Source organism: Salmo salar, chromosome ssa03 (genome assembly GCF_905237065.1).
Source record: "Salmo salar chromosome ssa03, Ssal_v3.1, whole genome shotgun sequence".
NCBI lineage: Eukaryota > Metazoa > Chordata > Actinopteri > Salmoniformes > Salmonidae > Salmo > Salmo salar.
Genome location: NC_059444.1, coordinates 100492001 through 100513099, shown reverse-complemented (window position 1 = coordinate 100513099; position 21099 = coordinate 100492001). Strand labels below are relative to the sequence as shown.

The window sequence follows — 21099 nt, the reverse complement described above, 5'->3', positions numbered from 1 at the left end:
TAGAGGATAAAACCCTGTCTTGGACTACGTAGAGGATAAAACCCTGTCTTGGACTACGTAGAGGATAAAACCCTGTCTTGAACTACGTAGAAGATAAAACCCTGTCTTGGACTACGAAGGATAAAACCCTGTCTTGGACTACGTAGAGGATAAAACCCTGTCTTGGACTACGTAGAGGATAAAACCCTGTCTTGGACTACGTAGAGGATAAAACCCTGTCTTGGACTACGTATACCCTGTCTTGGACTACGTAGAGGATAAAACCCTGTCTTGGACTACGTAGAGGATAAAACCCTGTCTTGGACTACGTAGAGGATAAAACCCTGTCTTGGACTACGTAGAGGATAAAACCCTGTCTTGGACTACGTTGTCTTGGACTACGTAGAGGATAAAACCCTGTCTTGAACTACGTAGAGGATAAAACCCTGTCTTGGACTACGAGAGGATAAAACCCTGTCTTGGACTACGTGAGGATAAAACCCTGTCTTGGACTACGTAGAGGATAAAACCCTGTCTTGGACTACGTAGAGGATAAAACCCTGTCTTGGACTACGTAGAGGATAAAACCCTGTCTTGGACTACGTAGAGGATAAAATCCTGTCTTGGACTACGTAGAGGATAAAACCCTGTCTTGGACTACGTAGAGGATAAAACCCTGTCTTGGACTACGTAGAGGATAAAACCCTGTCTTGAACTACGTAGAGGATAAAACCCTGTCTTGGACTACGTAGAGGATAAAACCCTGTCTTGAACTACGTAGAGGATAAAACCCTGTCTTGGACTACGTAGAGGATAAAACCCTGTCTTGAACTACGTAGAGGATAAAACCCTGTCTTGAACTACGTAGAGGATAAAACCCTGTCTTGGACTACGTAGACACCAGGATAAAACAGAATGGTCCACAGGACAGGACACTAGTCTATCTCCTGTTTCTGTAGTGAGACAGCTTGATGTACCAGGACACCCCCTGGACAGGACACTAGTCTATCTCCTGTTTCTGTAGTGAGACAGCTTGATGTACCAGGACACCCCCTGGACAGGACACTAGTCTATCTCCTGTTTCTGTAGAGAGACAGCTTGATGTACCAGGACACCCCCTGGACAGGACACTAGTCTATCTCCTGTTTCTGTAGAGAGACAGCTTGATGTACCAGGACACCCCCTGGACAGGACACTAGTCTATCTCCTGTTTCTGTAGTGAGACAGCTTGATGTACCAGGACACCCCCTGGACAGGACACTAGTCTGTCTCCTGTTTCTGTAGTGAGACAGCTTGATGTACCAGGACACCCCCTGGACAGGACACTAGTCTGTCTCCTGTTTCTGTAGTGAGACAGCTTGATGTACCGGGACACCCCCTGGACAGGACACTAGTCTGTCTCCTGTTTCTGTAGTGAGACAGCTTGATGTACCAGGACACCCCCTGGACAGGACACTAGTCTATCTCCTGTTTCTGTAGTGAGACAGCTTGATGTACCAGGACACCCCCTGGACAGGACACATGTCTATCTCCTGTTTCTGTAGTGAGACAGCTTGATGTACCAGGACACCCCCTGGACAGGACACTAGTCTGTCTCCTGTTTCTGTAGTGAGACAGCTTGATGTACCAGGACACCCCCTGGACAGGACACATGTCTATCTCCTGTTTCTGTAGTGAGACAGCTTGATGTACCAGGACACCCCCTGGACAGGACTCTAGTCTATCACAGGCCCCCCTGGGTGTGAGGACCCTATTAAATTATCAGGTTGATATTTCCCATCAGGCATCATGAAGGCCTACCTAAAGGGAAGTTGGTAAAAGAGCCCATGGAGTTGGGCTCCTTCTGCAGCTCAGATGCATTCTGGGGCATGTAGTTGTCCATGTAGGACTTATGGGGCTGGTGGGCGGGGTTCTGCTTCAGGAGGGAGGGGTCAAGGTGATGCGGAGGCTGCATCATCGACTGGGACGAACCAATAGGACGGCCCTGCACACACAGAGAGGGGAGGGGTTAGATTTACACAACGGCACATACTGCACCATTAGTCTGTACTATATACAGACTGCCCCATATACAGACTGCCGTATACACAGACTGCCCCATATACAGACTGCCCCATATACAGACTGCCGTATACACAGACTACCCCTTATACAGACTGCCCCATATACAGACTGCCGTATACACAGACTACCCCATATACAGACTGCCCCATATACAGACTGCCCCATATACAGACTGCCCCATATACAGACTGCCCCATATACAGACTGCCCCATATACAGACTACCCTATATACAGACTACCCTATACACAGACTGCCCTATATACAGACTACCGTATACACAGACTACCCCATATACAGACTGCCCCATATACAGACTGCCCCATATACAGACTGCCCCATATACAGACTGCCCCATATACAGACTGCCCCATATACAGACTGCCCCATATACAGACTGCCCCATTAGTCTGTACTACCCTATATACAGACTGCCCCATATACAGACTGCCCTATATACAGACTGCCCTATATACAGACTGCCCTATATACAGACTGCCCTATACACAGACTACCCCATACACAGACTACCCCATATACAGACTACCCCATATACAGATTACCCCATATACAGACTACCCCATATACAGATTACCCCATATACAGATTACCCCATATACAGATTACCCCATTAGTCTGTATTATATACAGACTATCCCATATACAGACTGCCCCATATACAGACTACCCTATATACAGACTACCCTATACACAGACTGCCCATTAGTCTGTACTATACTATATACGGACTGCCCCATATACAGACTTCCATATATACAGACTTCCATATACACAGACTGCCCCATTAGTCTGTACTACCCTATATACAGACTGCCCCATATACAGACTGCCCCATATACAGACTGCCCCATTAGTCTGTACTAGACTATATACAGACTGCCCCATATACAGACTGCCCTACATACAGACTGCCCTATATACAGACTACCCTATATACAGACTACCCTATATACAGACTACCCTATATACAGACTACCCTATATACAGACTGCACCATTAGTCTGTACTGTACTATATACAGACTGCCCCATATACAGACTGCACCATATACAGACTGCCCCATATACAGACTGCCCCATATACAGACTGCCCCATATACAGACAGACTGCCCGGTATACAGACAGACTGCCCCTTTACAGACAGACTGCCCCGTATACAGACTACCCTAGACACAGACTACCCTAGACACAGACTACCCTAGACACAGACTACCCTAGACACAGACTGCCCCATATACAGACTACCCTAGACACAGACTGCCCTAGACACAGACTGCCCCACATACAGACTGCCCCACATACAGACTGCCCCATTAGTCTGTACTAGACTATATACAGACTACAGCATTAGACAGAGCCACAGCCAGCCAGACAGACAGAGCCACAGCCAGCCAGACAGACAGAGCCACAGCCAGCCAGACAGACAGAGCCCGCCCCAACAGACAGAGCCACAGCCAGACACAGACACAGACAGAGCCACAGCCAGACACAGACACAGACAGAGCCACAGCCAGACAGAGAGACACAGCCAGACACAGAGACACAGCCAGACACAGAGACACAGCCAGACACAGAGACACAGCCAGACACAGAGACACAGCCAGACACAGAGACACAGCCAGAAACACAGCCAGCCAGCCAGCCACAACAGCCAGACACAGAGACACAGCCAGACACAGAGACACAGCCAGCCAGACAGAGACACAGCCAGACACAGAGACACAGCCAGCCAGACCCAGCCAGACAGAGAGCCAGTATGTACCTGTTGCTGCTGGTGTCCACCAGGGATGGGTCTGTGATTCTGCTGCTGTCCACCAGGCATGGTCCTCTGCTGCTGCTGCGACTGGAGGAGGAGACGCTGCGGAGACAAAACCACCTCGTCAGGAACTACACAACATTTTACATCCCAGTTCACTGGAATTAAGTGTTAGAGAGGTGTGTGTGTGTGTGTGTGTGTGTGTGTGTGTGTTCACCTGTAACTGGTTAAGCTGGTTGAGTTGAGACAGCTGGTTGAGCTGAGACAGCTGGTTGAGAACAGCGACCTGCTGTGGACCAAACAGGTTCAGACCTCCTGCACTGGGAGGGTACTTCAGTAGAGAGGGAGGGACCTGGAACACAGTCACGCCAACTAGATCAGTATTATAGACTCAGACCTCCTGCACTGGGAGGACAGCTAGATCAGTATTACAGACTCAGACCTCCTGCACTGGGAGGACAACTAGATCAGTATGACAGACTCAGACCTCCTGCACTGGGAGGACAGCTAGATCAGTATTACAGACTCAGACCTCCTGCACTGGGAGGACAGCTAGATCAGTAGAGATGTCAATAATAAGGCAATGGGGAGAATATTGTTGGACCTTCAGGAGGCTGAACATCCCCTTTAAAAGGGACCCCCTGGTTCACATCCCCTTTAAAAAGGGACCCCCTGGTTCACATCCCCTTTAAAAAGGGACCCCCTGGTTCACATCCCCTTTAAAAGGGACCCCCTGGTTCACATCCCCTTTAAAAGGGACCCCCTGGTTCACATCCCCTTTAAAAGGGACCCCCTGGTTCACATCCCCTTTAAAAAGGGACCCCCTGGTTCACATCCCCTTTAAAAAGGGACCCCCTGGTTCACATCCCCTTTAAAAGGGACCCCCTGGTTCACATCCCCTTTAAAAGGGACCCCTGGTTCACATCCCCTTTAAAAGGGACCCCCTGGTTCACATCCCCTTTAAAAGGGACCCCCTGGTTCACATCCCCTTTAAAAGGGACCCCCTGGTTCACATCCCCTTTAAAAAGGGACCCCCTGGTTCACATCCCCTTTAAAAGGGACCTTCTGGTTCACATTTTTAGATAATCACACCAGGTGTGTGTGTGTGTGTGTGTGTGTGTGTGTGTGTGTGTGTGTGTGTGTGTGTGTACCTGAGAGGACAGGACGGGTGGAGGCACTTGGTTACGGAGATTGTTCTGGGCTGAGTTGAGGGGCTGGGGAGCGTTATGAGACGGGGCTACACTGCTGCCGTACATGGAATTTACATTCTGAAAACACACACACACACACACACGTTAAGAAGACAAACACACAGGATACACACACTTCAGACAGATTGTTCACACACACACTATATTCAAGAGCAGCAGTAACCACTCACCTGCCTACCAGCCTCAGAGACAGAGGGGGTGGGAGCCTGCCCTGAGCAGAGAGAGGGGATAGGCTGAGCAGAGTGGGAGGGGGAAAAGCTCATGCCGTGATTGGAGGAGAGCTCCTCCGAGGCGGATCTATCGTAAGCAGAGAGCGGCAGGGAGAGCTGCAGAGGCAAGGACAGATGAGGAAGAGGCATGACATCGTGGAAATCAAGGGGAGGAGAGAGAAAGACAGCAGGAGGAGAGGAGGCCCCAGAGGATGGAGGGAGAAAGAGAGGGAGGAGAGGAGGCCCCAGAGGATGGAGGGAGAAAGAGAAGGAGGGAGGAGAGAGGAGGCCCCAGAGGATGGAGGGAGAAAGACAACAGGAGGAGAGGAAGCCAGAGAAGCGACAGGAGAAAGAAAGCCAAAGCTTTTTATGTCACTGAGCTACCACCAGGGGACTACATTCTGATATAACACTGAGCTACCACCAGGGGACTACATTCTGATATAACACTGAGCTACCACCAGGGGAATACATTCTGATATAACACTGAGCTACCACCAGGGGACTACATTCTGATATATCACTGAGCTACCACCAGGGGACTACATTCTGATATAACACTGAGCTACCACCAGGGGACTACATTCTGATATAACACTGAGCTACCACCAGGGGACTACATTCTGATATATCACTGAGCTACCACCAGGGGAATACATTCTGATATATCACTGAGCTACCACCAGGGGACTACATTCTGATATAACACTGAGCTACCACCAGGGGACTACATTCTGATATAACACTGAGCTACCACCAGGGGACTACATTCTGATATATCACTGAGCTACCACCAGGGGATTACATTCTGATATAACACTGAGCTACCACCAGGGGACTACATTCTGATATAACACTGAGCTACCACCAGGGGACTACATTCTGATATAACACTGAGCTACCACCAGGGGACTACATTCTGATATAACACTGAGCTACCACCAGGGGACTACATTCTGATATAACACTGAGCTACCACCAGGGGACTACATTCTGATATAACACTGAGCTACCACCAGGGGACTACATTCTGATATATCACTGAGCTACCACCAGGGGACTACATTCTGATATATCACTGAGCTACCACCAGGGGGCTACATTCTGATATAACACTGAGCTACCACCAGGGGACTACATTCTGATATATCACTGAGCTACCACCAGGGGACTACATTCTGATATAACACTGAGCTACCACCAGGGGACTACATTCTGATATATCACTGAGCTACCACCAGGGGACTACATTCTGATATAACACTGAGCTACCACCAGGGGACTACATTCTGATATATCACTGAGCTACCACCAGGGGACTACATTCTGATATATCACTGAGCTACCACCAGGGGGACTACATTCTGATATATCACTGAGCTACCACCAGGGGACTACATTCTGATATATCACTGAGCTACCACCAGGGGACTACATTCTGATATATCACTGAGCTACCACCAGGGGACTACATTCTGATATATCACTGAGCTACCACCAGGGGACTACATTCTGATATAACACTGAGCTACCACCAGGGGACTACATTCTGATATATCACTGAGCTACCACCAGGGGACTACATTCTGATATATCACTGAGCTACCACCAGGGGGCTACATTCTGATATATCACTGAGCTACCACCAGGGGGCTACATTCTGATATAACACTGAGCTACCACCAGGGGGCAGTGCAGCGCTGGGAGACGGTACACCACACAGACAGAGGAAAGAGCAACACACAAGACAGTACCTTGTCGTAGTAAGGGCTTCTCTCCATGGAAGGCTCTTTGTGAATCTGGTGCCTGGAGGCAGGGTTTTTCCCCATCACTCCACTGTACTCTCCCATGTTCACATCCATACGCTTGTCTGACATCATCCCTCCTCCCATCTCCATCTTATTGCTCTTCGACAAGTCTTCAGGAGAGTCCCTCTAGGGGATGGACAGAGAGAGGGAAAGATAGGTCAGACGAGAGAGAGAGAGACGAGAGAGAGACGAGAGAGAGAGAGACGAGAGAGAGGCGAGAGAGAGAGAGAGAGAGAGAGAGCGAAAGAGAGAGCGAAAGAGAGAGCGAAAGAGAGAGCGAGAAAGAGAGAGAGTCCACTAATGTGCTGGGGGCTGGTCTAGTGGTAGTGCTGCTGCCCCTGGAGGCAGAGGTTTGCAAGTGCAGCAGCAGAAATTGTACAATTATTTATCATCTCGCTCTCAGGTCCTAGCAGGCAGATCTGTTACACATAAGTCCACCCAAGGCCTGTTACAGTCCCACCTGAAGGGTCGGGTTCAGGGAACAGAAAACCCAAGACCGGTTACAGTCCCACCTGAAGGGTCGGGTTCAGGGAACAGAAAACCCAAGACCGGTTACAGTCCCACCTGAAGGGTCGGGTTCAGGGAACAGAAAACCCAAGACCGGTTACAGTCCCACCTGAAGGGTCGGGTTCAGGGAACAGATTACCCTGAAGGGCGACATCTGACGAGTTCCAACCCCTCTTCGCTATTTAACAACTTTTCTTGAGTTTCTATCTTTATTTTTGGTGCAGAAAGATCATACTATTATCTCATGTGACCACCAAGCACTTCTGGACCAACAGAAGGACAATTCCTAACCTCCATTTAGGACTTCACATCCCAAAGTGGAGAAACCAGCTGATTGAAATAAATCAAAAAGTTTGATGAAGAGTTGGTTATTAAAAATCAGCTGCGTAGTGCTAGGGCTCCGTCGGGTCGTCGGGGAGAAGGGTTCCGTCGGGTCGTCGGGGGAAGGGCTCCGTCGGGGAAGGGCTCCGTCGGGGAAGGGCTCCGCGGAGGGCCCGTCGGGGAAGGGCTCCGTCGGGGGAAGGGCTCCGTCGGGCCGGAAGGGCTCCGTCGGGGGAAGGGCTCCGTCGGTCGTCGGGGAAGGGCTCGTCAGTCAGCGTTTCACGGTAAAGTTCTACTACGCCTGTTGTATTCGGTGAGTTGTTACAAAAAACAGCATTTGATTTTGAGGGTTCAAGGTTCAAGGCTGCATACTCACAACGTAGTTCATGTTGTTGAACTGTTTAACAAACTGGGTCATCCAGGCATCCTCCTGCTTGTTCACTGATTTGTTCATCTGAAACACAGAGAGAGACCCGGTTAATATCCTACACAGAGAGACCCGGTTAATATCCTACACAGAGAGAGACCCGGTTAATATCCTACACAGAGAGAGACCGGTTAATATCCTACACAGAGACCACACAGAGAGACCCGGTTAATATCCTACACAGAGAGAGACCCGGTTAATATCCTACACAGAGAGAGAGACCCGGTTAATATCCTTCACAGAGAGAGACCCGGTTAATATCCTACACAGAGAGACCCGGTTAATATCCTACACAGAGAGACCCGGTTAATATCCTTCACAGAGAGAGAGACCCGGTTAATATCCTACACAGCGAGAGAGACCCGAGTTAATATCCTACACAGAGAGAGAGACCCGGTTAATATCCTACACAGAGAGAGAACCCGGTTAATATCCTACACAGAGAGAGAGACCCGGTTAATATCCTACACAGAGAGAGACCCGGTTAATATCCTACACAGAGAGAGAGACCCGGTTAATATCCTACACAGAGAGAGAGACCCGGTTAATATCCTACACAGAGAGAGAACCCGGTTAATATCCTACACAGAGAGAGAGACCCGGTTAATATCCTACACGAGAGAGACCTGGTTAATATCCTACACAGAGAGAGACCGGGTTAATATCCTACACAGAGAGAGAGACCCGGTTAATATCCTACACAGAGAGAGAGACCCGGTTAATATCCTACACAGAGAGAGAACCCGGTTAATATCCTACACAGAGAGACCTGGTTAATATCCTACACAGAGAGAAGACCTGGTTAATATCCTACACAGAGAGAGAGACCCGGTTAATATCCTACACAGAGAGAGAGACCCGGTTAATATCCTACACAGAGAGAGAGACCCGGTTAATATCCTACACAGAGAGAGAGACCTGGTTAATATCCTACACAGAGAGAGACCCGGTTAATATCCTACACAGAGAGAGAACCCGGTTAATATCCTACACAGAGAGAGACCCGGTTAATATCCTACACAGAGAGAGAGACCCGGTTAATATCCTACACAGAGAGAGAGACCCGGTTAATATCCTACACAGAGAGAACCTGGTTAATATCCTACACAGAGAGACCCGGTTAATATCCTACACAGAGAGACCTGGTTAATATCCTACACAGAGAGAGACCTGGTTAATATCCTACACAGAGAGAGAGACCCGGTTAATATCCTACACAGAGAGAGAGACCCGGTTAATATCCTACACAGAGAGAGAGACCTGGTTAATATCCTACACAGAGAGACCTGGTTAATATCCTACACAGAGAGACCTGGTTAATATCCTACACAGAGAGAGAGACCCGGTTAATATCCTACACAGAGAGAGAGACCCGGTTAATATCCTACACAGAGAGAGACCCGGTTAATATCCTACACAGAGAGACCTGGTTAATATCCTACACAGAGAGACCTGGTTAATATCCTACACAGAGAGAGAGACCTGGTTAATATCCTACACAGAGAGAGAGACCCGGTTAATATCCTACACAGAGAGACCTGGTTAATATCCTACACAGAGAGACCTGGTTAATATCCTACACAGAGAGACCTGGTTAATATCCTACACAGAGAGAGACCCGGTTAATATCCTACACAGAGAGACCTGGTTAATATCCTACACAGAGAGACCTGGTTAATATCCTACACAGAGAGACCCGGTTAATATCCTACACAGAGAGACCCGGTTAATATCCTACACAGAGAGAGACCCGGTTAATATCCTACACAGAGAGAGAGACCCGGTTAATATCCTACACAGAGAGAGAGACCTGGTTAATATCCTACACAGAGAGAGAGACCTGGTTAATATCCTACACAGAGAGAGACCTGGTTAATATCCTACACAGAGAGAGAGACCCGGTTAATATCCTACACAGAGAGACCTGGTTAATATCCTACACAGAGAGAGAGACCCGGTTAATATCCTACACAGAGAGAGAGACCCGGTTAATATCCTACACAGAGAGACCTGGTTAATATCCTACACAGAGAGACCTGGTTAATATCCTACACAGAGAGACCTGGTTAATGACCTTCACAGTAATACCTTAGGAGGGATTTTCTTCATGTAGTTCCAGCTGTGTTGCTGGGGCCCATTGTTCCTGTTGTCCTGACCGTGGCCGTCTCTCTCCCGGTCTCTGTGGTTCTCTCTGTGACCGTCTCTCTCCCGGTCTCGGTGACTTGGGGCGTTGCTCCACATCCCGATCTCCACCTCCTCCTCTGGTTCCCAACTGGACTGGCACGACACCTCCTCACCACACCAGGTATTACTCTCCTGCTGGTGCATGGGCTTGGGACCTGGAGAGAGGAGGGGAGAGAGGACGAAAGGGATGAAACCCTGGAGAGAGAACAGGGAGACAAGGGGGACGGGACCCGGGGAGACGAGGGGGACGGGACCCGGGGGACGGGACCCGGAGGGAGACGAGGGGGGACGGGACCCGGGGAGGGGACCCGGGGGAGACGAGGGGGACGGGCCCCGGGAGACGAGGGGACGGGACCCGGGGGAGCGGGACCCGGGGAGACGGGACCCGGGGGAGACGAGGGGGACGGGACCTGGGGGAGACCGGGACCTGGAGGAGACGAGGGGATGTGTGTGTGTGTGTCTCACCAGGTTTGTGGTGGTTCTGTGGTCCAGGTCCTTCCCAGCCTCCCGTCCCAGAGTTGTCCCCTCTGTCTCTGTCCCCTCTGTGTCCCAGCTCCTCCCAGGTGGAGCTGGTGTCCATGGGTTTCCCCCAGGCCGATGTCCCGTTGTCCACAGAGACAGGGGGGCCTGACGGCTCACACCACGTTCCTGACTCCATCTTCTGGGGACCTCCGTACTGTTCACCCCAGCCTGGAGGCAGGAGAGGGGGGGGAGAGGAAAGAGGGGAGAGAGGCGGAGGTATGTGAGATGGAGATTCCTAAATGGCAGGTAACTTTGTACCTTCTGAACTCTGCTGTTGTACTGATCAATAACAGACGAGCTGGGCTTCTAGTCTCAGACGGATCAATAACAGTCGTTTAGCGCCTAGCATGAGGCTAGCGTTTAGCGCCTAGCATGAGGCTAGCGTTTAGCGCCTAGCATGAGGCTATCTGGGAGTGATTTATATAGAGCCCTGGATCTGGGAGGGATTTATATAGAGCCCTGGATCTGGGAGGGGTTTATATAGAGCCCTGGATCTGGGAGTGGTTTATATAGAGCCCTGGATCTGGGAGTGGTTTATATAGAGCCCTGGATCTGGGAGTGGTTTATATAGAGCCCTGGATCTGGGAGTGGATTATATAGAGCCCTGGACCTGGGAGGGATTTATATAGAGCCCTGGACCTGGGAGGGGTTTATATAGAGCCCTGGACCTGGGAGGGGGTTTATATAGAGCCCTGGATCTGGGAGGGGTTTATATAGAGCCCTGGATCTGGGAGTGGTTTATATAGAGCCCTGGATCTGGGAGTGGTTTATATAGAGCCCTGGATCTGGGAGTGGTTTATATAGAGCCCTGGATCTGGGAGTGGTTTATATAGAGCCCTGGATCTGGGAGTGGTTTATATAGAGCCTTGGATCTGGGAGTGGTTTATATAGAGCCCTGGATCTGGGAGTGGTTTATATAGAGCCCTGGATCTGGGAGTGGATTATATAGAGCCCTGGATCTGGGAGTAGTTTATATAGAGCCCTGGATCTGGGAGTGGTTTTATACAGCCCTTTCAGTCTCCCCCTTTCTGTCTCTCTCTCCCTGTCAGTCTCCCCCTTTCTGTCTCAGTCATCCCCCCTTTCTCTCAGTCCCCACCCACCCTGGAACTCTCTGTATTTCAGACCAAACAAAGGTCTGTGTTTCTGCCTGCTCTCACAGCTCAGAGAGAAAAATCAATGCTGTAGAACATTCCAGAAGGATGACGCAACCCAAACACACACACACACACACACACAGTGTCCTCCACCTCCCCTTAGTGTGTGTGTGTGTGTAAAGCTCCCTCCACTCACCAGGGCTGCAGGTCTTGTCCTTGTCGGCCATGTTGTTCAGGGGTGGTGGGGGCTGCTGGGTCTGCGGGGTTTGGTCATGACCATGGCATCCTGCTCTGATTGGCTGGTCTTGTTCCACATATTAACCCCGCTACAGTTGTATTTGTTGGGGTCTCCCCATGCCGACGTCCCGTCGTCGATCTCCATCCGTCTCCTCACCGACTCTGGACTAGGCTCCTCCCACCCGGTAGGCTCCTCCTCTTTGTGGGAGGATCCAACAGGGACCGCCCCTCCAGTCCAGCCGCTGGGTTTGGAACCTCCGGGACCTGAGGGTTGGGGACCACCTGGTGGAAGTCCTCTAGGGTCCTGGCCAGGGTTGGAATTAGAGTCTGGGCTTTTACCCCAATCGGAAGGGGGGCGCCGGGTCTCCCCAGTTCTGAGAAGGGTGGTTGGGCTTCATGGCCGACTTCGCCCCATCCCCTTGGGTCTGGTGGTTCTGGGGCTTGGGTCCGGGGATGGATACGGAGGGCTCTCCCCAGCCAGAGTGAGGGTTGTTGGGGCGTTCAGGGGTGTTGGACCCTCCGCTGCCACCCCAGGTGCTGCTGCTGTCGTCGGTGTGTGTGTTGGTGTTGACCGGGTGGCCGGGTTCACCCCATCCTCCAGACCCCGAACGGTCGCTGTCGTTGTCCCATCCCCCAGACCCGCTAGTCTTCTGGGGCTGGCCCCAGTAGCTGCTCCCTCCTCCTCTGGAGCGGTCTCCACCACCACTAGGGGCGCCCCAGCTCTGCTGCTTTTGGGGTTTAGGAGGGTTCGTCCAGGTGTTGGACTGATCTTCCTTCTGGCTGTTACCCCAGGTAGAGGAAGAGTTGCTGTTCTCCCATCCTCGCTCTCCTCCAGGGCCTTTGTTGTCTCTGTCTCCACACCCAGACAAGGTCTTCTGCTCTGCCCAGGCAGGCCCTCCTGACTCTGGGCTTGTATTTCCCGGCCCGTCCCCCCATCCTCCAGAGCTGGAGGTCTGAGAACGGGCTGCGTGGCTTTCGATCCCCAGCCAGGGCCTCCGTTACCGGGCTTCCTGTCATCGGGTCTGGGGGCGGGAGAGGTGACGTCCCAGGCTGTGTTCTGGCGTATGGGGGTCTGACCCCAGCCGGTGTTGCAGAGGACACGGGGTCCACGTCTGTACAGGAGAGGACTTGCTGAGTTGACCCAGGGAGGGGGGACTCTTCGACGGGGATCGTTCCTGTCCCGGTCTAAGCTACGGCCTACAGAGCTCTCCCGCTCCCCTCACTGCCTCCAGACGTACCCCAGCACCCGCTCGCATGTCCCTGCACTCCTCCTCCCATCCTGAGGGCATCATCTTCAAGACTCTTCCAGCCGTTGGCTCCTCCCCCGACTTCCGTCCGTCGCTGGAATCCTGAGATTTGTTGCCGGGCAACGAGCTCCACTCCCCATTGGGGGTTGCCTGTTGGAGGAGGAGCCAGATGAAGAACAGGAGGAAGAGGAGGAGGCGCTGCCCCACGGTCGGGGGATGCCAGCAGGACCCACTCCGTTCCCGTTGATCCCACCTCCTCCAGTCCCCAAGGACAGGTTGTGAGGAGAGGAGGAAGCAGCGGGGCCAGAGTCCCACCTCCCTACAGGGGTCTTGCTGTTATTTTTACTGTTGTAAACAGCAGCAGCAGCAGCAGGGGAGGAGGGCTGGCCCTGTCCCTGGCCGTTCACAGTGTCTCCAGGGCCCGAAACCCCCAGGGCTTAGAGAAGCCCCCTGCCAGGCCGTCGCTGTAGGGGTGCTGGGCGCCATAGAGGGTCCCGTTGGAGAGCTGATCTCCAGGCTCTGACCCTCCTCCTCCTCCTCCTCCTCCTCCAGCTCCCCAGGAACGCTGCCCCGAGCCGGATTCGTTCCTCTGCACTGAGCCGCCCGTAGAGTTTGGTAAACTAGAGGTGTTTATGGCGTTAGTAGTGTTATTTGGTCCGTTGGTCGCTTCAGTGTTAAGGTGGTGAGTCTTGACAGTAGTATCATTCAGGAGGTGGTGCTGTTGTTCTGATAGAGACGGAGAGAGGCTGTCCGGCTGTATCGCTCCCCAGCCCAGAGAGCCTCCCTGCTGGCCAATCTTACAGCCAGAGGGTCCCTGGGGACCAGGCCAGGCACTGTGGTTAACATTTGGGTTCAAAGTGCTGGGGTTCACACCAGCTCCGTTGGCCGACGCCCGGTGGCTCGGCTTGTTGCCGCGGCTACCGTCGGCGGGGGCGGAGGCGTCGTTGTCGTCGGGGCCGGCGTTCATCGCCGAGCCGTTGGTCACGCCCCCCCCCACGGGCTTTTCACCGCCCCGTTACACATTATGACGTTATTGCTGCTGCTACAGGGAGGAGGGGCGCAGCCGTTAGTCACCGTCAGGGGGGAGAAGTGGTTCCCGTTACGGTCTCCGTTAACGCGGGCGGCGACGACAACGTCATCACGGTGACCAAGTTCTTCTCCGAGCCGCCAGAGCTAGAGGCGGAGTCTGTGTCCATGCATTCTGAGGTGAGCTCGGGGTCGCTGCCGGAGCTGCTGCCGGATGCCGAGTTGGACGAGGAGGAAGGCGCGTCACTGCAGACCGAGTCTACCAGCACCTTGAAAAGAAAAATCAATTTTTATTAAGAAATAAAACGTTATTTATAAAAATCGAGCCTTTAAAAAAATTTACAAATTTAAAAAGGGACCCAAATTCGCTTTACACTTGTATAAACATCCACATGGCAGTCAGAGATACTGAAATACATGGATATTGCGTCTGAAAACTAAAAAAAAACGGTCCCAAATTCTGATCTTTTTAAAATCATATCTTTATCAGAACCAGTTTTTAACGGGCTTTTAAAGTTGACTTCAGCCGCAAAGGTTTAGGAGGAAAAACACCAATGAGATTGAATGTTTGAATTACTTTACAATAGGATACATATATTTGAATTGGAGACTAAATTCCTTCAAAAATATTAAAACACTAAAAGAAATATGCTTTTGATTTCACTATATTCAACACTGGATGAAACACGACAACAACAAAAACAATGACAATCATTTCAATTCAGCAGGAACGGGTTGCGGAACGGGTTACAGAACGGGTTGCGGAACGGGTTACAGAACGGGTAGGGGAACGCGTTGCGGAACGGATTGCGGAACGGGTTACAGAACGGGTTACAGAACGGGTTACAGAACGGGTAGGGGAACGCGTTGCGGAACGGGTTGCGGAACGGGTTACAGAACGGGTTACAGAACGGGTAGGGGAACGCGTTGCGGAATGCGTTGCGGAACGGGTAGGGGAACGCGTTACAGAACGGGTTGCGGAACGGGTTACAGAACGGGTAGGGGAACGCGTTGCGGAACGGGTTACAGAACGGGTAGGGGAACGGGTAGGGGAACGCGTTGCGGAACGGGTTACAGAACGGGTAGGGGAACGGGCAAGAAGCTTCTCGCTTCCAACACAGCTAACGACTGAGAGCAAGAAGCTTCTCGCTTCCAACATAGCTAACGACTGAGAGCAAGAAGCTTCTCGCTTCCAACATAGCTAACGACTGAGAGCAAGAAGCTTCTCGCTTCCAACACAGCTAACGACTGAGAGCAAGAAGCTTCTCGCTTCCAACACAGCTAACGACTGAGAGCAAGAAGCTTCTCGCTTCCAACATAGCTAACGACTGAGAGCAAGAAGCTTCTCGCTTCCAACACAGCTAACGACTGAGAGCAAGAAGCTTCTCGCTTCCAACACAGCTAACGACTGAGAGCAAGAAGCTTCTCGCTTCCAACACAGCTAACGACAGAGCAAGAAGCTTCTCGCTTCCAACACAGCTAACGACAGAGAGGAAGAAGCTTCTCGCTTCCAACACAGCTAACGACAGAGAGGAAGAAGCTTCTCGCTTCCAACACAGCTAACGACAGAGGAAGAAGCTTCTCGCTTCCAACACAGCTAACGACAGAGAGCAAGAAGCTTCTCGCTTCCAACATAGCTAACGACTGAGAGGAAGAAGCTTCTCGCTTCCAACACAGCTAACGACAGAGAGCAAGAAGCTTCTCGCTTCCAACATAGCTAACGACAGAGAGCAAGACGCTTCTCGCTTCCAACACAGCTAACGACTGAGAGCAAGACGCTTCTCGCTTCCAACACAGCTAACGACTGAGAGCAAGACGCTTCTCGCTTCCAACACAGCTAACGACTGAGCAAGACGCTTCTCGCTTCCAGCAAATTAAAGATAGGATAGCGATTGCTTTGCTACCCAAAACCAAAGTAATTCTGAACTGCTGAAATTACTGCAATACTGTTAATATATTTTCATGTCATTTTTTCCCCAGTCCTACCCACTGATGAAGCAACATCGGAAGGAAGTGTGAACAGCTTTAATGAACGCAAGCTACAGCGCATCGACTACTTGTTGATTCAAATGACAAGCCGACCCACTTGTATTCAGAACCACGTTGTTGACTGACAACTTTACTAACTAGCTAGTTTATTATTCGGTCTAAACCCGTCTGATTTCATTACTAACTAGCTAGTTCACTATTCTGTCTAAACCAGTCTGATTTCATTACTAACTAGCTAGTTCACTATTCTGTCTAAACCAGTCTGATTTCATTACTAACTAGCTAGTTCACTATTCTGTCTAAACCAGTCTGATTTCATTACTAACTAGCTAGTTCACTATTCTGTCTAAAACCAGTCTGATTTCCAACACAGCTAACGACTGAGAGGAAGAAGCTTCTCGCTTCCAACATAGCTAACGACTGAGAGCAAGAAGCTTCTCGCTTCCAACATAGCTAACGACTGAGAGCAAGAAGCTTCTCGCTTCCAACACAGCTAACGACTGAGCAAGACGCTTCTCGCTTCCAGCAAATTAAAGATAGGATAGCGATTGCTTTGCTACCCAAAACCAAAGTAATTCTGAACTGCTGAAATTACTGCAATACTGTTAATATATTTTCATGTCATTTTTTCCCCAGTCCTACCCACTGATGAAGCAACATCGGAAGGAAGTGTGAACAGCTTTAATGAACGCAAGCTACAGCGTACGACTACTTGTTGATTCAAATGACAAGCCGACCCACTTGTATTCAGAACCACGTTGTTGACTGACAACTTTACTAACTAGCTAGTTTATTATTCGGTCTAAACCCGTCTGATTTCATTACTAACTAGCTAGTTCACTATTCTGTCTAAAACCAGTCTGATTTCATTACTAACTAGCTAGTTCACTATTCTGTCTAAACCAGTCTGATTTCATTACTAACTAGCTAATTCCTTATTCGGTCTAAACCAGTCTGATTTCATTACTAACTAGCTAGTTCACTATTCGGTCTAAACCAGTCTGATTTCATTACTAACTAGCTAGTTCACTATTCTGTCTAAACCAGTCTGATTTCATTACTAACTAGCTAGTTCACTATTCTGTCTAAAACCAGTCTGATTTCATTACTAACTAGCTAGTTCATTATTCAGTCTAAACCAGTCTGATTTCATTAACTAGCTAGTTCATTATTCAGTCTAAACCAGTCTGATTTCATTACTAACTAGCTAGTTCACTATTCTGTCTAAAACCAGTCTGATTTCATTACTAACTAGCTAGTTCATTATTCGGTCTAAACCAGTCTGATTTCATTACTAACTAGCTAGTTCACTATTCTGTCTAAAACCAGTCTGATTTCATTACTAACTAGCTAGTTCATTATTTGGTCTAAACCAGTTAGCTGCGACAGTCTCAGGTCAGGGAAGTTTGAGCTAGCGTTTTCACATTGGGCATGCTAACTAAACTTGGAAATGTTCCTGAAGTAAAATCATACAATAGTTTTTTTCCCTTTCTTTACATTACAGTAAAAGATTGAAATGATTTCAAAAACAACCAGAAAAAAAAACTAGATTTCCGTTCCATTTTTTTTTCGAGACATCCGAACGGGTTTCTCGTAAACCGCCTCACATTATAACGTTCCAAGATTAAAATACAAGTGAAACCCCCCCAAAAAACAACAAACATGGCGGTATATACACTTGGAGAAGCTCAGAGAATCCTCACCTTGCCCCAGTTACTGTTGGTGTCACTGCTGCAGGGAGAACCAGAGCTCCACGGGCAATTCTCATACTGCGAATCCAGGCCAGGGTGGTCCAAACCTGGGGACAGAAAGGGGGAGAGACGAAAGGGGTGGTGGTGGAAGTTTGGTTAGCTCACAAGAGAACACAAACACAAACCAGGACGTTCTTTCACTAATCATTGATCTGACGTGTGGATTGGTGGAAACGGGAGGGGTGGAACCCAGACGTTCACCTGTTACTGAGCGAGAAGAAGGAAAGGTGCCTTGTAGAAGTGCTCCAATGTCTCTCTGATCTCAATAACACGAGTACTCTCCCAGTGTCCCTCTAGCCCGGCCCGGCCCCAGTGTCCCTCTAGCCCGGCCCGGCCCAGTGTCCCTCTAGCCCGGCCCGGCCCAGTGTCCCTCTAGCCCGGCCCAGTGTCCCTCTAGCCCGGCCCGTGTCTCGCCCGGCCCGCCGGCCCAGTGTCCCTCTAACCCGGCCGGCCCAGTGTCCCTCTAGCCCGGCCCGGCCCAGTGTCCCTCTAGCCCGGCCCGGCCCAGTGTCCCTCTAGCCCGGCCCGGCCCAGTGTCCCTCTAGCCCGGCCCGGCCCAGTGTCCCTCTAACCCGGCCCGGCCCAGTGTCTCTAACCCGGCCCGCCCAGTGTCCCTCTAACCCGGTCCCAGTGTCTCTAACCCAGTCCCAGTGTCTCTAACCCAGTCCCAGTGTCTCTAACCCAGTCCCAGTGTCTCTAACCCAGTCCCAGTGTCTCTAACCCGGGGGGGGAGGGGAGAGACGGGAAAGGGAGGGGAGACGGGGGAGGGAGAGACGGGAGGGAGAGACGGGAAAGGGAGGGGGGAGGGGAGAGGTGAGAGGGAGGAGGGAGGGGCTGTTTATTCTTTTACGACGAGAACCTCTTCCTCCGTACTAAACTAACCCTTTCATGTCTCCTGTATCCGTTCTTCTCTTCTGGCAATTAGCCACCCTGCTTTTCTGTAAAGACTCGCTCCTTCTCACCAGTCACACACACACACACACACACACGGCGGCTGCCAATTCTCCTAGAATGTTGTCTAGTCTGCCTACTAAGTCAGAATGTCCCCCCCTTCTCCTCCTCCCACCCTCTCCTCCTCCTCCCCCTCCTCCTCCTCTCCCTCTACCACCTCCTCTCCCCCGTTGTACCCTAACCCTACCTTTGAAGGAGCCCATGCTGTGACAAAAGTAGTTTTAAAAGTTGAATAGCAAGGTGAGACGATCTTAAAAGGTTAACCGTAAGAGAGATCAGATCAATTTATATGTATTTCACCTTTACTTAACCAGGTAGGCAAGTTGAGAAACAAGTTCTCATTTACAACTGCGACCTGGCCAAGAATAAAGCAAAGCAGTTCGACACTTAGAGTTACACATGGAATAAAACAAAACATACAGTGGAACAACTGGGCTTCAGGAATGACCTTGTTGTCTGACTGGAGTAGTACAGGCAGAGGTCCAGGAATGACCTTGTTGTCTGACTGGAGTAGTATAGGCAGAGGTCCAGGAATGACCTTGTTGTCTGACTGGAGTAGTACAGGCAGAGGTCCAGGAAGGACCTTTCAGAGAGAAGAAGAGTCAAGGTCAAAGGGTAAAAAAAAAAAAAAAGTTTGTCACCTGTTTGGTTAGGGGAGTGGCTGACCGAGTCCCGGAATTGGAGCCATGCCTAGGAGTAAAGGACAGAAGAGAGGAACGAAAATGAGAGGGGATAGCGAGAGAGAGAGAGGATAGCGAGAGAGAGAGAGAGAGTCAGGGATGGCGAGAGAGAGAGAGGATAGCGAGAGAGAGAGAGAGAGAGAGAGGGGATGGCGAGAGAGAGAGAGGATAGCGAGAGAGAGAGAGAGAGAGAGAGAGAGGGATAGCGAGAGAGAGAGAGAGAGAGGGGATGGCGAGAGAGAGAGAGAGAGAGAGAGAGAGGGATAGCGAGAGAGAGAGAGGGATAAGCGAGAGAGAGAGAGGGATAGCGAGAGAGAGAGGATGGCGAGAGAGAGAGAGGATGGCGAGAGAGAGAGAGAGGGGATGGCGAGAGAGAGAGAGAGAGGGGATGGCGAGAGAGAGAGAGAGAGGGGATGGCGAGAGAGAGAGAGAGAGAGGGGATAGCGAGAGAGAGAGAGAGAGAGAGAGGGATAGCGAGAGAGAGGGGATAGCGAGAGAGAGGAGAGGGGATAGCGAGAGAGAGAGAGAGGGGGATAGCGAGAGAGAGAGAGAGAGGGGATGGCGAGAGAGAGAGAGAGGGGATGGCGAGAGAGAGAGAGAGAGAGGGATGGCGCAGAGAGAGAGAGAGAGGGGATGGCGCGAGAGAGAGAGGGGATGGCGAAAGAGAGAGAGGGGATGGCGAGAGAGAGAGAGGGGATGGCGAGAGAGAGAGAGGGGATGGCGAGAGAGAGAGGGGGATGGCGAGAGAGAGAGGGGATGGCGAGAGAGAGAGAGGCGAGAGAGAGGGGATAGCGAGAAAGAGGGAGAGAGGGGATAGCGAGAGAGAAGAGGGAGGAGGGATAGCGAGAGAGAGGGGGATGGCGAGAGAGAGAGAGGGCGAGAGAGAGAGAGGCGAGAGAGAGGGGATAGCGAGAAAGAGGGAGAGAGGGGATAGCGAGAGAGAGGGAGAGAGGGGATAGCGAGAGAGAGGGGATGGCGAGAGAGAGAGGGCGAGAGAGAGGGGATAGCGAGAAAGAGGGAGAGAGGGGATAGCGAGAGAGGGATAGCGAGAGAGAGGGGATGGCGAGAGAGAGAGAGGCGAGAGAGAGAGGCGAGAGAGAGAGAGGCGAGAGAGAG

At 51.0% G+C, this 21099-nt stretch overlaps 1 protein-coding gene across 1 annotated transcript in view; it reads right to left on the bottom strand.

Annotated features, from left to right (window-relative positions):
• Positions 1–12361, bottom strand: part of LOC106592132 (trinucleotide repeat-containing gene 6A protein) — a 30161-nt gene extending 17800 nt beyond the window's left edge. Inside the window, exons 1-10 of the mRNA XM_045715964.1 lie at positions 12299–12361; positions 10952–11176; positions 10391–10641; positions 8252–8329; positions 6994–7173; positions 5201–5356; positions 4971–5087; positions 4037–4171; positions 3826–3921; positions 1780–1963 (exon numbers count right to left, since the gene is read on the bottom strand). Coding sequence (XP_045571920.1) covers positions 1780–1963; positions 3826–3921; positions 4037–4171; positions 4971–5087; positions 5201–5356; positions 6994–7173; positions 8252–8329; positions 10391–10641; positions 10952–11176; positions 12299–12329 — 1453 coding nt within the window. The 5' untranslated portion in view covers positions 12330–12361. The remainder of the gene's footprint in view (positions 1–1779; positions 1964–3825; positions 3922–4036; positions 4172–4970; positions 5088–5200; positions 5357–6993; positions 7174–8251; positions 8330–10390; positions 10642–10951; positions 11177–12298) is intronic.
• Positions 12362–21099: the final 8738 nt, after the last annotated feature.